This window comes from Mustela nigripes, chromosome 12 (assembly GCF_022355385.1).
Source record: "Mustela nigripes isolate SB6536 chromosome 12, MUSNIG.SB6536, whole genome shotgun sequence".
Lineage (NCBI taxonomy): Eukaryota > Metazoa > Chordata > Mammalia > Carnivora > Mustelidae > Mustela > Mustela nigripes.
In genome coordinates this window covers 107,512,125-107,527,227 of record NC_081568.1, presented here as the reverse complement: position 1 = coordinate 107,527,227, position 15,103 = coordinate 107,512,125, and the positions used below count along the sequence as shown (strand labels likewise).

The 15,103-nt window shown below is 38.4% G+C and overlaps 1 protein-coding gene across 1 annotated transcript in view; it reads left to right on the top strand.

Annotated features, from left to right (window-relative positions):
* Positions 1-1,807: 1,807 nt before the first annotated feature.
* Positions 1,808-15,103, top strand: part of HAPLN1 (hyaluronan and proteoglycan link protein 1) — a 34,162-nt gene continuing 20,866 nt past the window's right edge. The window contains exons 1-2 of the mRNA XM_059416657.1: positions 1,808-2,051; positions 2,652-2,774. Of these exons, the coding sequence (XP_059272640.1) occupies positions 2,678-2,774 (97 nt within the window). The 5' untranslated portion in view covers positions 1,808-2,051; positions 2,652-2,677. The remainder of the gene's footprint in view (positions 2,052-2,651; positions 2,775-15,103) is intronic.

Here is a 15,103-nt window from a genome sequence, read left to right as displayed (position 1 = left end):
AAACAAAGAACACATTAAGCTTCACTTTCAGAAAAGTCACTGTAACTTAAAGTAGGTGTTGCTTTTGTTTGAAAGCGAATACAAACTTTACTACTTACTAGGTATGTGACCTTCAGCAAGGTAACTGTATCAGGAAATATGGAAGTTTTGGTCTCACGGTCTCAAAGATTGCATGAGCCATCATAGGTACCATGCTTATCATAGCACTGGCAAATCGACTTTCAATTAAAAGGAACCGCTGTTAGAATTATTATTTAGCCCCCCCCCCACACCACCTGGGATATTTGCAATTAAAAACCGACCCTTGGACAGTTAATACATTAATTCAAAGGGATGAACCCTTGGTGATACCACTTTTTATACTATATATGGCATGGGGGCACCTGGGTGGCTCAGTGTGTTAAAGACTCTGCCTTTTCGGCTCAGGTCATGAGCTCAGGGTCCTGGGATGGAGCCCTGCATCAGGCTCTCTGCTCAGCGGGGAGCCTGCTTCCCACCACCAACCCCCACCCCTGCCTGCCTCTCTGCCTACTTGGGATCTTTGTCTATCAAATAAATAAAATCTTAAAAAAAAATACTACATATGGTATGGAATTAAAGGAGATACATACATTTGTGAATAATATATTTTGAGTAAAAGTGAATAAAAATCAGGATGACTGTAGTGGTAGGATGCACAAGTCTAAAAGTGGGCGTGTGTGTATGCATGTATATGTAAATTATGTGTATGCAAATTGTGCTGTAAATGACCACACAAATGGTAAAATTAACATAGCAACGTCTCCACCTCCGTTCTTCGGATCCCTCACTTAGAATTTCTCCTTTCTTTAACTGCTGAAATCGTATGCTTTCCTCACACTCTCTTCCACATTTCCCTTTCCTTCGATTCCCGCGACAAGCAGAGAGTGCCATACCCACACCTCTTGCTCCGGTTCGCCCATTGCTTTCTGTTTGTGTATATAATTGCCCCAATTACACCCCAAATTCCAGAAGATCACCTTTATTATGTTTATTCACCCAAAGTGTAATTCTGAGCTAAAAACTGGTCATATTTGTCAGTAATATTTGTGTGGACAAACATCTATAACTTCAGAAAAAATTCATTTCCCAAAAGCCTTCGAAGGAACAAGCAAGTGAACTTTACAACATAAGATTAGCAAGTCAGGTAGGATTTTGAAGGGGACACTCTCAGTTTCCCAGAAAAGTGAGTTTCTTAATTTGCTCATCTACCATGTTCTTTCTGTGACATAAGGAAGAGGAAAAAAAAGGAGTAAAGCAAACATGAACGACTGAAGCCATAGGCATCCCAACGATGCCAAGTTTTAGTGGGGAGAATGCAGGGAGGTGCCTCTGTCCCCCAAGAGACAGGGGACGCCGGTGACTCGTGCTATCATCGGGCTCCCGAGTCTAGGCGAGCCTGCAAGGACCTCCAGGAACAGACTCAGAGCTCTTTAATAAGTATTCCAGAGAGTCAGGCTTTCCTGGAAAAAACAAATTAGTGTGAGAAGCCAGTACTGTGCAATTTCAGTTTTAAAAATAGCCAAGTGTTGTTAAGGCTGCTATGTGCATGAGAGAAAAAGAAAGCCCTTGTTAATATTTGCCTCAGCTTTCACGGTAAAGCAGAGGAGCGACCCTGAGATTCTTGCCTGACAAATACGGCCAAGGTCATGGGGTTCCCATCACTTGGAGTCCTTCAGATGACAAAATTTGGGGGGAGCATGTCTCCCTTTCTCAAATCGGTCTTGCCATAAAGGACTGCCAAACGAGGGCTCTGCCTCTTTGACTCAGGACTGGAGCGAGGCTTTGCTGTCCGGTTCTGGTCTTCATCTGCCTCATTCCTCTGGAGGCAGGCAGGGATATTCCCTGCAGCCAGCCGTGCCTCCCCCGGCTGCAGAGACCCTACCAGGCGCTCAAAGTTGGTGCGTCAGCATTTTAGGTAAAAATGAATGAAAAATCAATCAGGATGACTGCAGTGGTAGCATGCACGACTCTAACCTAGTTGGTCCCTCATTTTCAACTCTTCACCATCGACCCAAGTCAGGTTTAAGATGGTAAGTGAATCTCGAATAAATGTGCTGCTTTTGCTTCACACCAGGGATTTTTTTTTTTTTTTTTTGGTCTTCTTTTTTTCTATTCAGAACAAGCAAATCTAACCTGCTTAGGAAGCCACATGTAAAATGAATGAGGATGTCAACTTCCAAGCAAATATTATTTGCCCCAGTTTAAGATTCAGTTCCTAATTAGACTGGGGATTACTCCTGTATACATATATCAAATGATTGTTTTGTTAAGTAATACTTCCAATTCAGAGATTTAAATATTTTCAAAGTCCTTCTGTATCATTGCCATATCTTTTTGTAACCAACTATAATTCTTCATATCAGAACAATACTGATGTAAATTTCTAGATTTAGAATTCTGCAAAGATAGAGTTAAACACGATTTGGACTCTGGCTACATAAGGGAAACTGGAATTGTTCAAAGCTGCAGTCTTCAGCTCCCAAAGACAGCTACAGTAACTTTCTGAACAGATTGGGTTAAATATTTTTACAGACCCATTCTCTGATGATAAGGCAGTAATAAGAAGTGCAGTGCAACACTCCAAAGGGTTCTAAATCTCACAAGCCTCTTTGTATGTGATGCTCTCGCAGTGAAGAAGATTCCCTGGGTTATAAAGATGAAGAGGCTACTTCTTCTGGTGCTGATTTCAATCTGCTGGGCTGATCATTCAGACAACTACACTCTAGATCATGACAGAGTGATTCACATCCAAGGTAAGAAAACACATGTTCTCTTATGAAAGTCAAATTAATTGCAAGTTCCTTGGAGTTGGGATGCTTGATTGGGGCTTCTGAATTTTAGTTCTGCTGCATTGACTTTTTTCTTTTCCTTTCTGTTAATTGGTGAACTCGCTCTCCACGGGCGTTTGAGTGCCGTTGCATTTCAGTAGGGCTAAGAATTGAGGACGATCAAAGTGGAATGGCTTAAGAACGTCCAGCGGCAGGGGGTCGATGCCATTGTTGAAGGCTTTTTAGTACAGTGGCTGTCTTCTAAGTAGAATGCAGGGCATAAAGTTTATTTAAATGTAAGCAAAAGCGGGGAGACAGAGGAAGTGAAACTTAGGATGTAGGGTCATTTCTGTGAGAGTAATCATTAAGAAACACAGTGTGAAAATGAAAGACAGACAAGCTAAGATTCAGGAGAGTAACTCACCTTGTGACCATCTCCTCTGGTAAAGCTTCCGTTTCCCATGGACCAATATATTGCTCCTGCATATTTCTGTCCAGCTCAGCTGAATCCTAAGGCTGAGAGCTGTAGCAAGATTGGAGACTGCATGCAGTACAATGCAGCTGTTTCCTCAGTCCCAGCTTCAGATGAGGGACATCCTGCATTAGGAAAGCTGAAAGACTTATGCAATGAGAGTTTTAAAGGAGCTGCAGCATCTCTCTGCCCTTGGATGCTGAATAATTAAAATAAAAATTATTATAGACCTGAACAGCTTAAACATATGATGATATTAATTTTAGATGAACTCAGTTTGGGGACAAGAGGCATTATAAGTTTGCCAAGAGACATAAAACATGAAGTTACATCTTCAAGGTCAAAAGCATAGTCTCAGAAAACTGTCATCCCCTGTTGGAAAGTATGGTTTGTGAAGGTCAAATGATAGTGTAAGTCTTGCTAGAAGTATTTCCGTGCGTATATGACAACTACACGAATAGGATTCTGAATTTGACGGTGTCTAGCTATTTTAGACATCTCTCTTTCAGTTCTCTTTGCTTCCCACAGCTTTAAGGTTTTCCAGTGTTGGACCGTGGAAAGGAATTATATAATCACAAATTTTACTATGCAAGCTGCTGACTCAGCTATTTCTTTAACGTGTGTAGTAGAATCAAAGCTGTCTCCCAAAGGCTGTACAGCACTTATACACAGAGATTTCTTGAGGAAGGAGAACATCCTTGAACATCTAATCACAGAATTCAATTCAGCCAAAATAGTAATAACTCATCATTAACAGTAGCAGTGTTAAGTAATTATTAAATTTGTTACATTATTAACTATGTACAAAACATTTAGTCCAAATTGCACCCAAAGTATGAAAATATTATTTTTAAAATACTCCTGAGGAGGCTATAAGTCAGACTCAAGTTTTTTTAGCAATGAAAACTTTTGTTGCTCCAGCCTTTCCAACCCCTATGCTCTGCTGAAATTTAGTGCAAAGGAATTTTTGACACAAGTGATCAGAATTATCCAGATCATTTGCATACAATACCCTTTTTTTTTTTTAAGTGACTGGATACTCCACTTCATTTTAATTGTAAATTCATATTCTTAGAAAGTTATTCACAGCTTTCAAGTAATAAAACCACAAAGCCTATACTTTGTTTGGGGAAGTTGATACTGAGATGTGACTTGAGACATGATCCTAAGTCTGGAATTTATTTTAAAATTTCTCTAAATACCCATCATTGTTATTTTATTTAATAAAAAGTTTTCTTTTTCCTTTATGATTGCACTCAGATTGAACTTTCTTTTTCTTCAGTCCTTCAGAGAAACGCTTCCAAGTGGTCTGCCATAATTTCAATTGTCTTTTACAACACAAAAGTAAACCATAGAGCACAGTAGATAATCATTGAAGCAGATGACCTTTACTACTTGCGGAAATCCTTTATGATTTTCTCACATTTAAAACTGTTATTTTTCAAACTTGGCCCAGAAGGAATTTAAGGGAGCTGAAATCCTCCTAAAATTTGATATGAACTTTACAGTCAGCAGATTAAATTAGTAATCTAAATCTCAAATTCCTGAATTGGACTGATAAGCAGTATGAGCTTCTCTCAGCAATAGAAAATTGTTCAAAATTCGTATTACTACAGAAACACCTTTTCTATCTCCCATTTTTCGTTTAATTTCTATTTTTGTACTCTAAGTTCTCTAGGCCTAAATAATAGTGGAGGAATAATGCCCATCAACCTTGAATTCTCCTTGGCTGCCATGGTAGAGATGTTCAACGCTTCAGTACATTCTTGAGTCTCATGCATAAGGGTCACCTAATTACTTTTCTGAGGGCTTCCTCCCAATTTTGTCATGGAAGCTTCCATAGAGATATAGGCACAAAAAACTGGGTTTAAACTGGGTTTAAAAAAAAAAAGTCAAGTTACCAGGGGGAAAAAAAGAAACAGTAAGTGCAGGCCCCTGTGCAAAGTGTTCCTAGTAAAAAGCATTTTCTTGTGATGAAAACTCTTCCAACTTCTCATGGGGAAAAACACAGCTTTAAATAAAATTGTATGAGTACCAATTCATTCCCATTATTTTTGTTGTTGTTGTTGTTGTTTAACCAATTTGTTTACATAAGAAAGAAATTTCACTTGCCCATGAAGTCTGCTGAAAATGCGTAAGTCAGAATATTCGCTTGTATAGCATATACTCTCCTCAATGTAGGGAAGGGTAATTTCCTCAGTTACTTCCATCAATCAGAAGAGATAGCTTTTGTTAATGTCTTCTCCATAACACTCTCAACTAATGGACTGTACTCCTTATTTCATAAGGTGCCTCGTCAAACAACTTATAAATCCTTTGAAACTTGAGGTCATTAAGAAGAATTTTGGGGGCGCCTGGGTGGCTCAGTCAGTTAGGCATCTGCCTTCAGCTTGGGTCGTGATCTAAGGGTCCTGGGATTGAGGCTTGCATCGGGCTCCCTGCTCAGCGGGGAGCCTGCTTCTCCCTCTCCCTCTGCCTGCTGCTCTGCCTACTTGTGCTCTCTCTCTACCTCTCTCAAATAGTCTTAAAAAAAAATTTTTTTTTTTAAAAAGAAGAAGAATTTTGTATGGCGTACCAAATCACACAGAAGCACAATTTTTAAAATATTTAGATCGGGTCTAAAAACGCTCTGTGTAGACTTTGAATTTCCAGAAGAAGTTCAGAGATGAAGAATATACTTTATAAAATATAAGTCCTAAGACAGCAGAGAAATGTTTTGACCATTTGCCCATTAACCAATGTGAAAAGCAATTATAGTTACACTGAATATTTAAGTGTTTAACCTTACATGGGTCAGAGAGTCAGCACTTTCTGCCTCTGGAGTTCAAGAAAGGGTCTTCTAATGGCAAGTTCAAGAATGTTAGACTTACTGCTATTTATTGGTTTTAGACCTTGGACAACTAACTTCATCTTTTCAGGTCTCAGTTACCGCATCTAGAAAACGGGGGATGATCACAGATTCCATAGAGCTTTGTGAGAATTAAATTAGATAATACATGGAAAACTGCCTAGTTCTGAGCCTGGCACACAATAAGCTTCCAATAGATAACAGTTATTATTGTCATGGTTATTGCTTCCTAACCATCATAGAAAACTGACTTTTATAGGCTTGGGGGGGGATAGGTTAAATGGGTGATTGGGATTAAGGATGGCATTTGTGATGAGTGCTGGGTGTTATGTGGAAGTGTTGACTCACTAAATTTCACACCTGAAACTAATGTTGCACTATATTTTAACTAACTAGAATTTAAATAAAAACATGGGAAAATATTAATGAAAGTAATGACAGCAACAAAAAAATGACTTTTAAATATAAAACGGAGCACAAATACTGGTGGGAAAAGGTCAACGTTTCAAATTCATTTGTTAACAGAACCACGTCATTATCTTAGTTCTATGGAAGTAAATATTTTCTAAGTTGCCTACTTTGTCCTCTTTAATTTCACAATTTAAGATTTCCCCAATAGTATTAAATGTCATCTGTTCATTTTTACTTTCCTTTTGGGAACTGAAGCTTTCCAAACTTAAGTAATATTTAAGGTGAACACATATAAGCTATTTTAAATTTTTTTAAATAATAATAAGAGGAAAACATAATGCATATCTGGAACCCCCACTGAAAGCGGATACTCCCACTCAGTGTGGTTGGCCCCCTCCAACTGGTGTGTGCCTCAAACAACCTTTCTGTTCCAGTGTCACATGTGTTCCTTTGTGCTAACATGCCTCCCTTCCCTCATCATACTGTGAGCTTTGGAATATCCCAACTATTCAATACTGCTTGGCACATAGTAGGTGCTTAACATGTTTGTTGAAAAATGAATGAGTGTAATGAGATACTTCCAAATGACTACTCTCATAGTGAGAACTTCTGAAATCCTGTGGCATTCACAGCATTTAGCGACACAGGACACACGGTGTGGGCTAGATGAACATTATATGGCTGCTTCCATTCTGTAATGGTTGGCATAAGTTAAATCATCATGTATGGGATTTAAGAACTTAAAAGAACAAGCATAGATCATTTAGATCAAAATTCCATCATAGCAATGAAGAAATAAAGATCCATAGCTTTTGCGTTGCTTATCCCAGGTGACATGGCTTTGAGGGGAAGTTTCTCTCCACTAATCTCTTCTCCTTCTTCAAATCTGGGATCATTTCCCACTTTCTTAATGAATTCTCCCTGCCAACTACATTCTGCCCCTCCTCTGGCACCCCAGTGTCTCTCGCCTTTTTTTACCTTTCTCTATAACACTGGTTACCTAGTCTACTTATTTTATGTAATTGTATCCATTTCTGCCACCTGTGCCCTTCAGCTCCACAAGGGTAGGTTGGGAATTTTGGTCTGATGTATCCCAGTGACCTAAACCATGACCTGCACATAATAGGTGATCAATTCACATTTGTGGAATAAATCCAGGACCCAAATCCAGGCGCTTTTCCTAATCAAGTCCCAGTCAGTCTTTCCAGAGCTCAGAGATGTCTTTCTAGTTCATGGGACGAGGGATGGCAGATGAGGAAGATGATTATGAGTTTGGGAGCAAATTCGGTCATATGCGTGGCTCCCAAACTGCGCACAGCACCTTACACGCCATGAGAGTGCACCCAGAGCAGCGGGCAGCAATTTGCCTGATGTGTACGTGAAGCTTTTTGTAGAGTATTCAGATTACAAATGGCCACTGCTATGCTATCCTGTTCCTTATGTAATATCTGCAGAGTCGGGATCTGGTGGTGCAGAGTGGATCAAGGGGAGGGGGAGTGAATTTAATAATGTATGATCACAAACCATCCACAGAGCCAGAATTTCATGTGAGAACTAGATAAGTGTTCCTCCAGCTTAATTTCCTCCCTTCCACTTAAAACTTATCTGTACTCTGAGTCTGTTTTCAAAGTTAAATTAATTCATTTTTGTGTTTCTGAGCCAGGGTAATGCTATCTGCCACAATTGCAAAATCCACAAATATCAAGCGTATTTTCCAAATTGCATTTAGATAAACACATATGCTATTAATAATTAATAATTCTATCTAGAAATTATTGGCTATAAAATATTGGCTAGCTTAATCATGACATTATAAAAATTAGCAACATCATGAGTATTGGATGACCTTTCTAAAATCTACTAGTTTTTGACAGGACATAAAGCCAAATATGATAATAAGAACCAATTACATTAAACACAGACTTATCATTTGATCAAACTAAGACTGTCACCATGTGAATATAATAGATGTGTCCCCCAGTGAAGGAAATGTGTATAAAGGCATACACATACTTACATAAAAATACTCATGTACTCCATACATACATATGTACACTTATTTGGGCTGCTGTAAGACAATACCATAGACGGGGTGGCTTATAAACAACAGAAACGTATTTCTCACAGTTCTAGAAGGCTGAAAAGTCATAGCAGTGACAGATTTGGTGTCTGATGAGAGCTAGCTTCCTGGTTCATAAATGACTGTCTTTTCTCTGTGAACTCACAGGATGGAAAAGAACACAGGATCCCTCCTGGGTCTTTTTTTATAAGGGCATTAATCCCATTCATGAGGGTTCTACCCTCATGAATTTATTACATACCAAAGGCTCTGCCTCTAAAATCCATTACATGGGGATCACTGTTTAACATATGAATTTTGAAGGGATACAAACATTCAGGCTATAGCGAGCTCCTAGTCCATTGGGCACTGGGGATAGAATGATGAACAAAACACAAGGTCTTTGTCTTCATGCAGTTCTAATCTAGTGAGAGACAGACATTGCTAGGAATATGGAACTACTACTGCCTATGGTAACTGATGGAAAGTTATGGAATACTACAGACAGAAGACAGCATTATCTGTTATTAATTTTATTTAAACAGAAACATACTCAAAAAAGCAAGTTGCTTTGACCTATAGATCTTAGTCAAACATGGCAGTCCTTTTCTTCAACTATATGGTTGCTACCCATGTATAGTTACATGCATACCTATGTATAGTGAAACATATATATGCATACATAGGGGTTATAAACAGAAAAGGCAAGGACTGAAATGACTATAGATTAATATGTAATTTCTATAAATTCCTTCATCCAGGTTCAGAAATATGTATGATTTCATACCAACTTTACATCTGATAGCCCTGCCCTAGTCTTCTCAGCATTTGTGTGTCCTTTTGAGAAAATCTTTAGTCACTTAATAAACACTGGCCTCTTTCATGCAAAGAATTGGGTTATTCTCTGAGGAAGGACAGACCATCTCCTCAGTGAGCTTGCTGACAAGAGTACTGGGCAAGAAAAAGGTGACAAAAAAGAATAAAATAAGTATTAAACAGAGGAGGAAATATGGAGAAAAGAGTAAATAGCTATTAAAAAAAACAACTCTTATTATTTAGAACTTTGTATCCATACTCAATGAACTTTTTATCACATAGTAGATTTAAATCCATAAAATACATCTTAAGAATATTTTTAAACTAATAACACCTAGAATGCTGATTCTATGTTATGCTATAAAGCATATTAAAGCAATACATTTTAGACTGTTTCCAGGTATAAAAACCTACATTTAATAATCTCTTCAGGTAACAACAAATTCACACTACCAGCTACGGCTTTCTCTGAAATGGGCAAATCATGCCGGAAGCCAATAATTATTTGGAAACTTTCCCAAGTATCCAGAAAATCCATTAAATAAAGAAGCCTTTCCCTTTGGTTGCAACTTTGCAAGAACTAATGTTGACTCAGCTAAAGCACTGACTTATAGCTTAATTGCTTAATGTTAAAGTAATTTTAACATGCTATTTCTCTGGCTTTACTAGATATCAAGAAAAAAATAGATTTAGATTTCTTTATTGCTTTGGCTTTTTATTTTAAACATAAAGTGGAAAATTCCTGTTTCAGGAAAGTCTTCTGGCAGAGAAAAATCTACCAAAATGCTAAGAAGTTAATATATTCAATTAAGAGTTTATCAAAGTGATAATACCCAGGGGAGATAAACCTTTGTTATAGAAATTTTTTTTTAAAGATTTTATTTATTTATTTGACAGATATCACAATAGGCAGAGAGGCAAGCAGAGAGAGAGAGAGAAAGAAGCAGGCTCCCTGTGGCACAGAGAGCCCGATGCGGGGCTCGATCCCAGGACCCTGGGATCATGACCTGAGCCGAAGGCAGAGGCTTTAACCCACTGAGCCACTCAGGCGCCCCTATAGAAATATTTTTATTCCAAAATGAGGACATTAAAAGCATAAGAAATCTAAAAGTTCTATGAAATTTCTTCAAACATATTTTGTTTATGTTATACCAATAACCATGTGTGCCCCCCAAATGACTATCAAGTAGTCAATACAAATAGTAGCCATTTTAATCTTGTTTTCATTACACATGTTGTTACTTGACTTCAGCGTTTACTCAGTGACTAGTTACCACATGTGTAAATTCTGAGCAGGATGTTTCCAGCCACTTTTGGATTACTCTTTGAAGTATATTGAACAACTGAAGTTAAACAAGAGTTCTCCCTACCTTTTCCAAACACTGTCCACTCAAAAGGGACAGAGACATTACGTGTAAAAACCCAGAAAGTCCATAGTTCATCACGCATGAAATTAACAAGGCATGTTAGAACAGGGAGCGTTCACTACAAGTCAAGTGTATTAATTAGGTGAAGAAAGTGGGAAAAAAGAGTGTCTTACCTTGTTTCTGAAAGAGATTATAAATTTAAAATAAGAACACCATTGAAAACATATCTTTGAAGTGAGGAGACTTCCATCTCTAGATGATTCTATTTGTAATGGTGCTCGCTTTACCTTCTTGCTTTGCCTTGTTCCTAGAAAGCACTGGGTATGATGTTTGTGTATTTTGCTCAGAGTTACTGAATGGTAGTGAAGGCACAGGTAACGAGAGGTGGGTTAGGTAGAGGTGAAAGTTAGGTAGGTTTCCTTATAAGTCGCAAGAGGCATTACATAAATTTCTTATGGTCTTAGTTATATGACTATATTTTTTCACTATGGGTTTATAATTATCTGTGGCTAATAATTTTACTAGGAAAAAATAATATTTCACACAATGGTCTTTTTTTGTTTGTTTGTTTGTTTGTTGCTTTTTTTAAGAGTAGAGGGGTAAATTTCAACATTTGGTTCCCTAGTGTAATGTGGGTTATGAGTAATTCTTACTTTCTTTTGAAAGGTGTCATAAATTATGCTGATAGTCTTTAAATCTCCAAAATCTGCACAGGATTATTTTGAATTCTCACTTTGCTTTGTCTTTTATGGCACAGTCATTAACAAACGGTCTTAAGGCTTAAAGTACTGAAAAGCTGATTAGAGGGCTAGTACTGTACTTCACTGAGATCGTTTTCAGGGAAAAGAATACTAAAAGATGAATAAAGTAACAGGTTTTTATAGACTGCCCACAACATATTAAGATCAACATTGCTTCAAGACCAGGCTTCTTGAACTTTAGCTCCTGCATATGTAATTAAATCAGTGAAACAAATGAACTCACAAACAATAAATATAAGGTGTTTTTAAGGGAAAAATTGTTATGAGGGCGCGCCCACAGGGTCATGGGATGAATCACTTTAGAGGGGAGTCAGAGTCAGGAGGGGTTCTATGAGCTGAGATCTGAATAGTAAGCAGGAACATGTCACATCAAAAGTGGGAAACAGAGCTCTCCACGTGAGTGAGTAACAAGAATTTTCTAAGAGGGCAGTAAACACAGCGCTTTCAAGCTCGAGAGAAGCTGGGGGGACTGCAGCCTCACCATGAAGAGAGTAGGGTTTTAGATGAGGTGGACAGAATAACCAGGAGTGAGGCCATAATACTTTATATTTGGTCTAGAGTACAGAGTTCAGGTTTTATTCTAAAAACATTGAAAAATGGCTAAAGATTTTGAGCAAGAGAGTGATGTAATATGACTTACAAATACAAAAGACCCATGAGTACTGGATTATGGTGTTGCAAGAAGAAAAGTGAGATCCTTAAGGGAGTCTTGGGGTAGCTTAGGTGAGAAATCATAGTGATGTGGACGCTAGGTGCTAGGACCCAGCAGTGGAAATGGGTGGTAGAGAGAGAGATATCAACCAATTAGGGGAAAAAGTAAGAAGAAGGTAGAGATGGCAACACTTCTGATAGACTGGATATAGAGATTAAGGGAAAAGAGTATATCAAACACACCTTCTAGATTGTGCCTTGAACAAAAACAAATGGATGGTGAGGCATAAAGAAATTGAGGAAGATGGCGGAAAGGACAGGTGTGGGCAGGGGAAGAAGGACTCAAGTTGTCCCTTCGACAGCTAGCCTGGTCTGGGCTTTGGAGACGCTCAGCTCCAATAGGTAACGCGAAAAGAGGATGCAGACATCACATATTTATTTTTTTCTCATGTAATTTTTTAAAAATCTAAATTAATTGCAAGGCTTTAAAAATAGGAGACATTTGCATGAAAATCCACATTTCTGGCATCTGTTGAAAAGTCCAAATAACCTGCTATTTTTCAACCGGCATTGCATCGGACATCATCAGCGGGAACCAGTACCCTGCTCCCCTTCAGAATGGAGGATGCATACACTGCAGTGGCACGGTCTGTTCCACTCCCTGGTGTTCTCAGCACCATGGTGCTCCCATCAGTTCCCTCAGCCCTGCCCACCTGGGTATTTGCGTTCGACTTAGCTTTCATTTGTTTCGGCACTCATTACTTGACACGTTATAGGTTATCAATTTGATTGTTCATTAAAAAGCAAAGAATTCCTTTTGCATCCAGGATTGACTCTGTGATAGTATTATCTTGAGGTCTTGCATACTAAGTGAAGACATTAACCATACCAGTGTATGAAACCGAAATGTCTTTTCTGCAGATTATGGATAACTGGACCTTACATTTCACCACAAAGTGGAAGTGGTCTGAGCAGAGTCAAGTAGATTTGAGCTCCAGCCCTTTACCACATAAAGACACATTTCCAATAATTAAAGAGTGTGTGGTTAATTACAGCCAAATGAAGAAGAATGACTCACGCTAATGTTTTGGTTTCCCTGTACCCTTTGGAAGAAACCTATATTAAAAGTAAAATCTTGGAAAGTGTTTATATTAAGAATGCCATTGACCATATTAGTGAAATATTCAAATGTTATTTTTCATTTTTTCCATAATCTATCATGTGATAACCCAATTAAGTTTTTTAGTCTAAAATTATACAAATTAATTACTATTTTTGTGCATAAGTCTTTGATATCATAGATAAATTTAAACTCTGAAAATTATTATCTAGAGCAGATAACCCTAAGATGACAACAATATTTAGATTGTCTTTATTTCTGGGGCAAGTTATAATGGACTTAGCAATGGCAATAATATTAATTAGTGAATATTTACATTTAAAACCACTATGTGTGGTGCACAAGAGAAAATGGACTGCATAGGTCATCTCATATAGCACTATATGAAGGTGGTTATCCCCACTGAAGCTAAGAGAGGTTCAAAGCCGTTCCCACTCATATGGTTATTAAGTGGAAAGCTGAGATTCAAACTCAGGCAGGCTGATTCTCATGCTCCTAATACAGCTTCTGTCTAAGCCTTTTCTTAGAGACTGTTGAGTCCGTCAGTGTGTAAAGATTGGCTGTCATCTTCTATTCAATTGCTATAAGTATGTCTCAGAAGAAAGCAAATCACTATGAAAAAAAGTTTGATCGTGGACCTTGAAGAAACTATTCTTACGACTATTCTTATTTTTTTTTAAGACTTTATTTGAGAGGGAAAGAGAGAGAGCAAGAGTGAGTACACAAGCAGTGGGGAGAGGCAGAGGGAGAAGCAGACTCAGTGCTGAGCAGGGAGCCCGACACAGGACTCAATCCCAGGACCCTGGGATCACGACCTCAGTCGAAGGCAGATGCTTAACCAGCTGAACCACCCAGGTGCCCCCAAATTCTGTTGTCTTTTAGCATTCCATACAGCACCTTCCTTCTACTACTTTGTAAGTAGTCTGTCTTACAATTCAAGTGAGTCAGTTAGCCTGGATTTTGTGTCATGTGTAAAGATACATGGCCGGAGGCAGACCCTTAATGACTGAGCCAGCCATGTGACCCAAGAATTGTTCCTGTTTCCTGGAGAAACCTGGCCACCGTGGGGATTCTTACAAGAAGGTAGAGGAGCTAGGTGGGGCAGCGGCTGTAAATGAATACATGCCGTCCCTATACCCAAATGAAGACTGTCCAGAATCCTCAAGGAAATGGAGGAGACGGGAAGAAGTTGGATTATATAGATATAGATTTGGGTTTTTTTGAAAAGCCTTCAAGGTAGTGCTCCTGAATGAGCTCCTGTCCTAGTAGATTAAAAGAACAATCCAAAGTTGATGAGAGAATGGATTTCTCAGGAACCAATGCCTTCCAGAAACTGTCTTCAGAAAGAGCACAGGAGAGAAGTCGATATCAAAGATAGAAGCCAGTTTGCATACCTAGTACACTTTGGACCTCAGTAAATGTTGGGCAGCAAGAGCCACTGCGTACTCACCAGATACCAGGCATAAAGTTTAGTTCTTAGGGAATCACCTCATTTAACTCTCATAAGAAATCTAGGAAAAAGGTGGCTTAACTCCATTTTACTCATGAGGAAAATGAGTCACAGAAATGTTAAATGATACAGCGTGGGAGTCCATAAGCTTAACCAGTAAATTATGACTGACAAAACAAACAACAAACAAACAAACAAAAAAAAACCACCACCAGACAGAAAGGATAAGGAAAAACAAAGCCACAAAGAACATAGCCATTGGAAAGAATTAAACATCCTCCTCACACTTTACTTCTTCCTGCTAGAAAAAAAGATGAAGACAGACTATTTTTCAGGATACTAACATAGCTTTCAGGTTT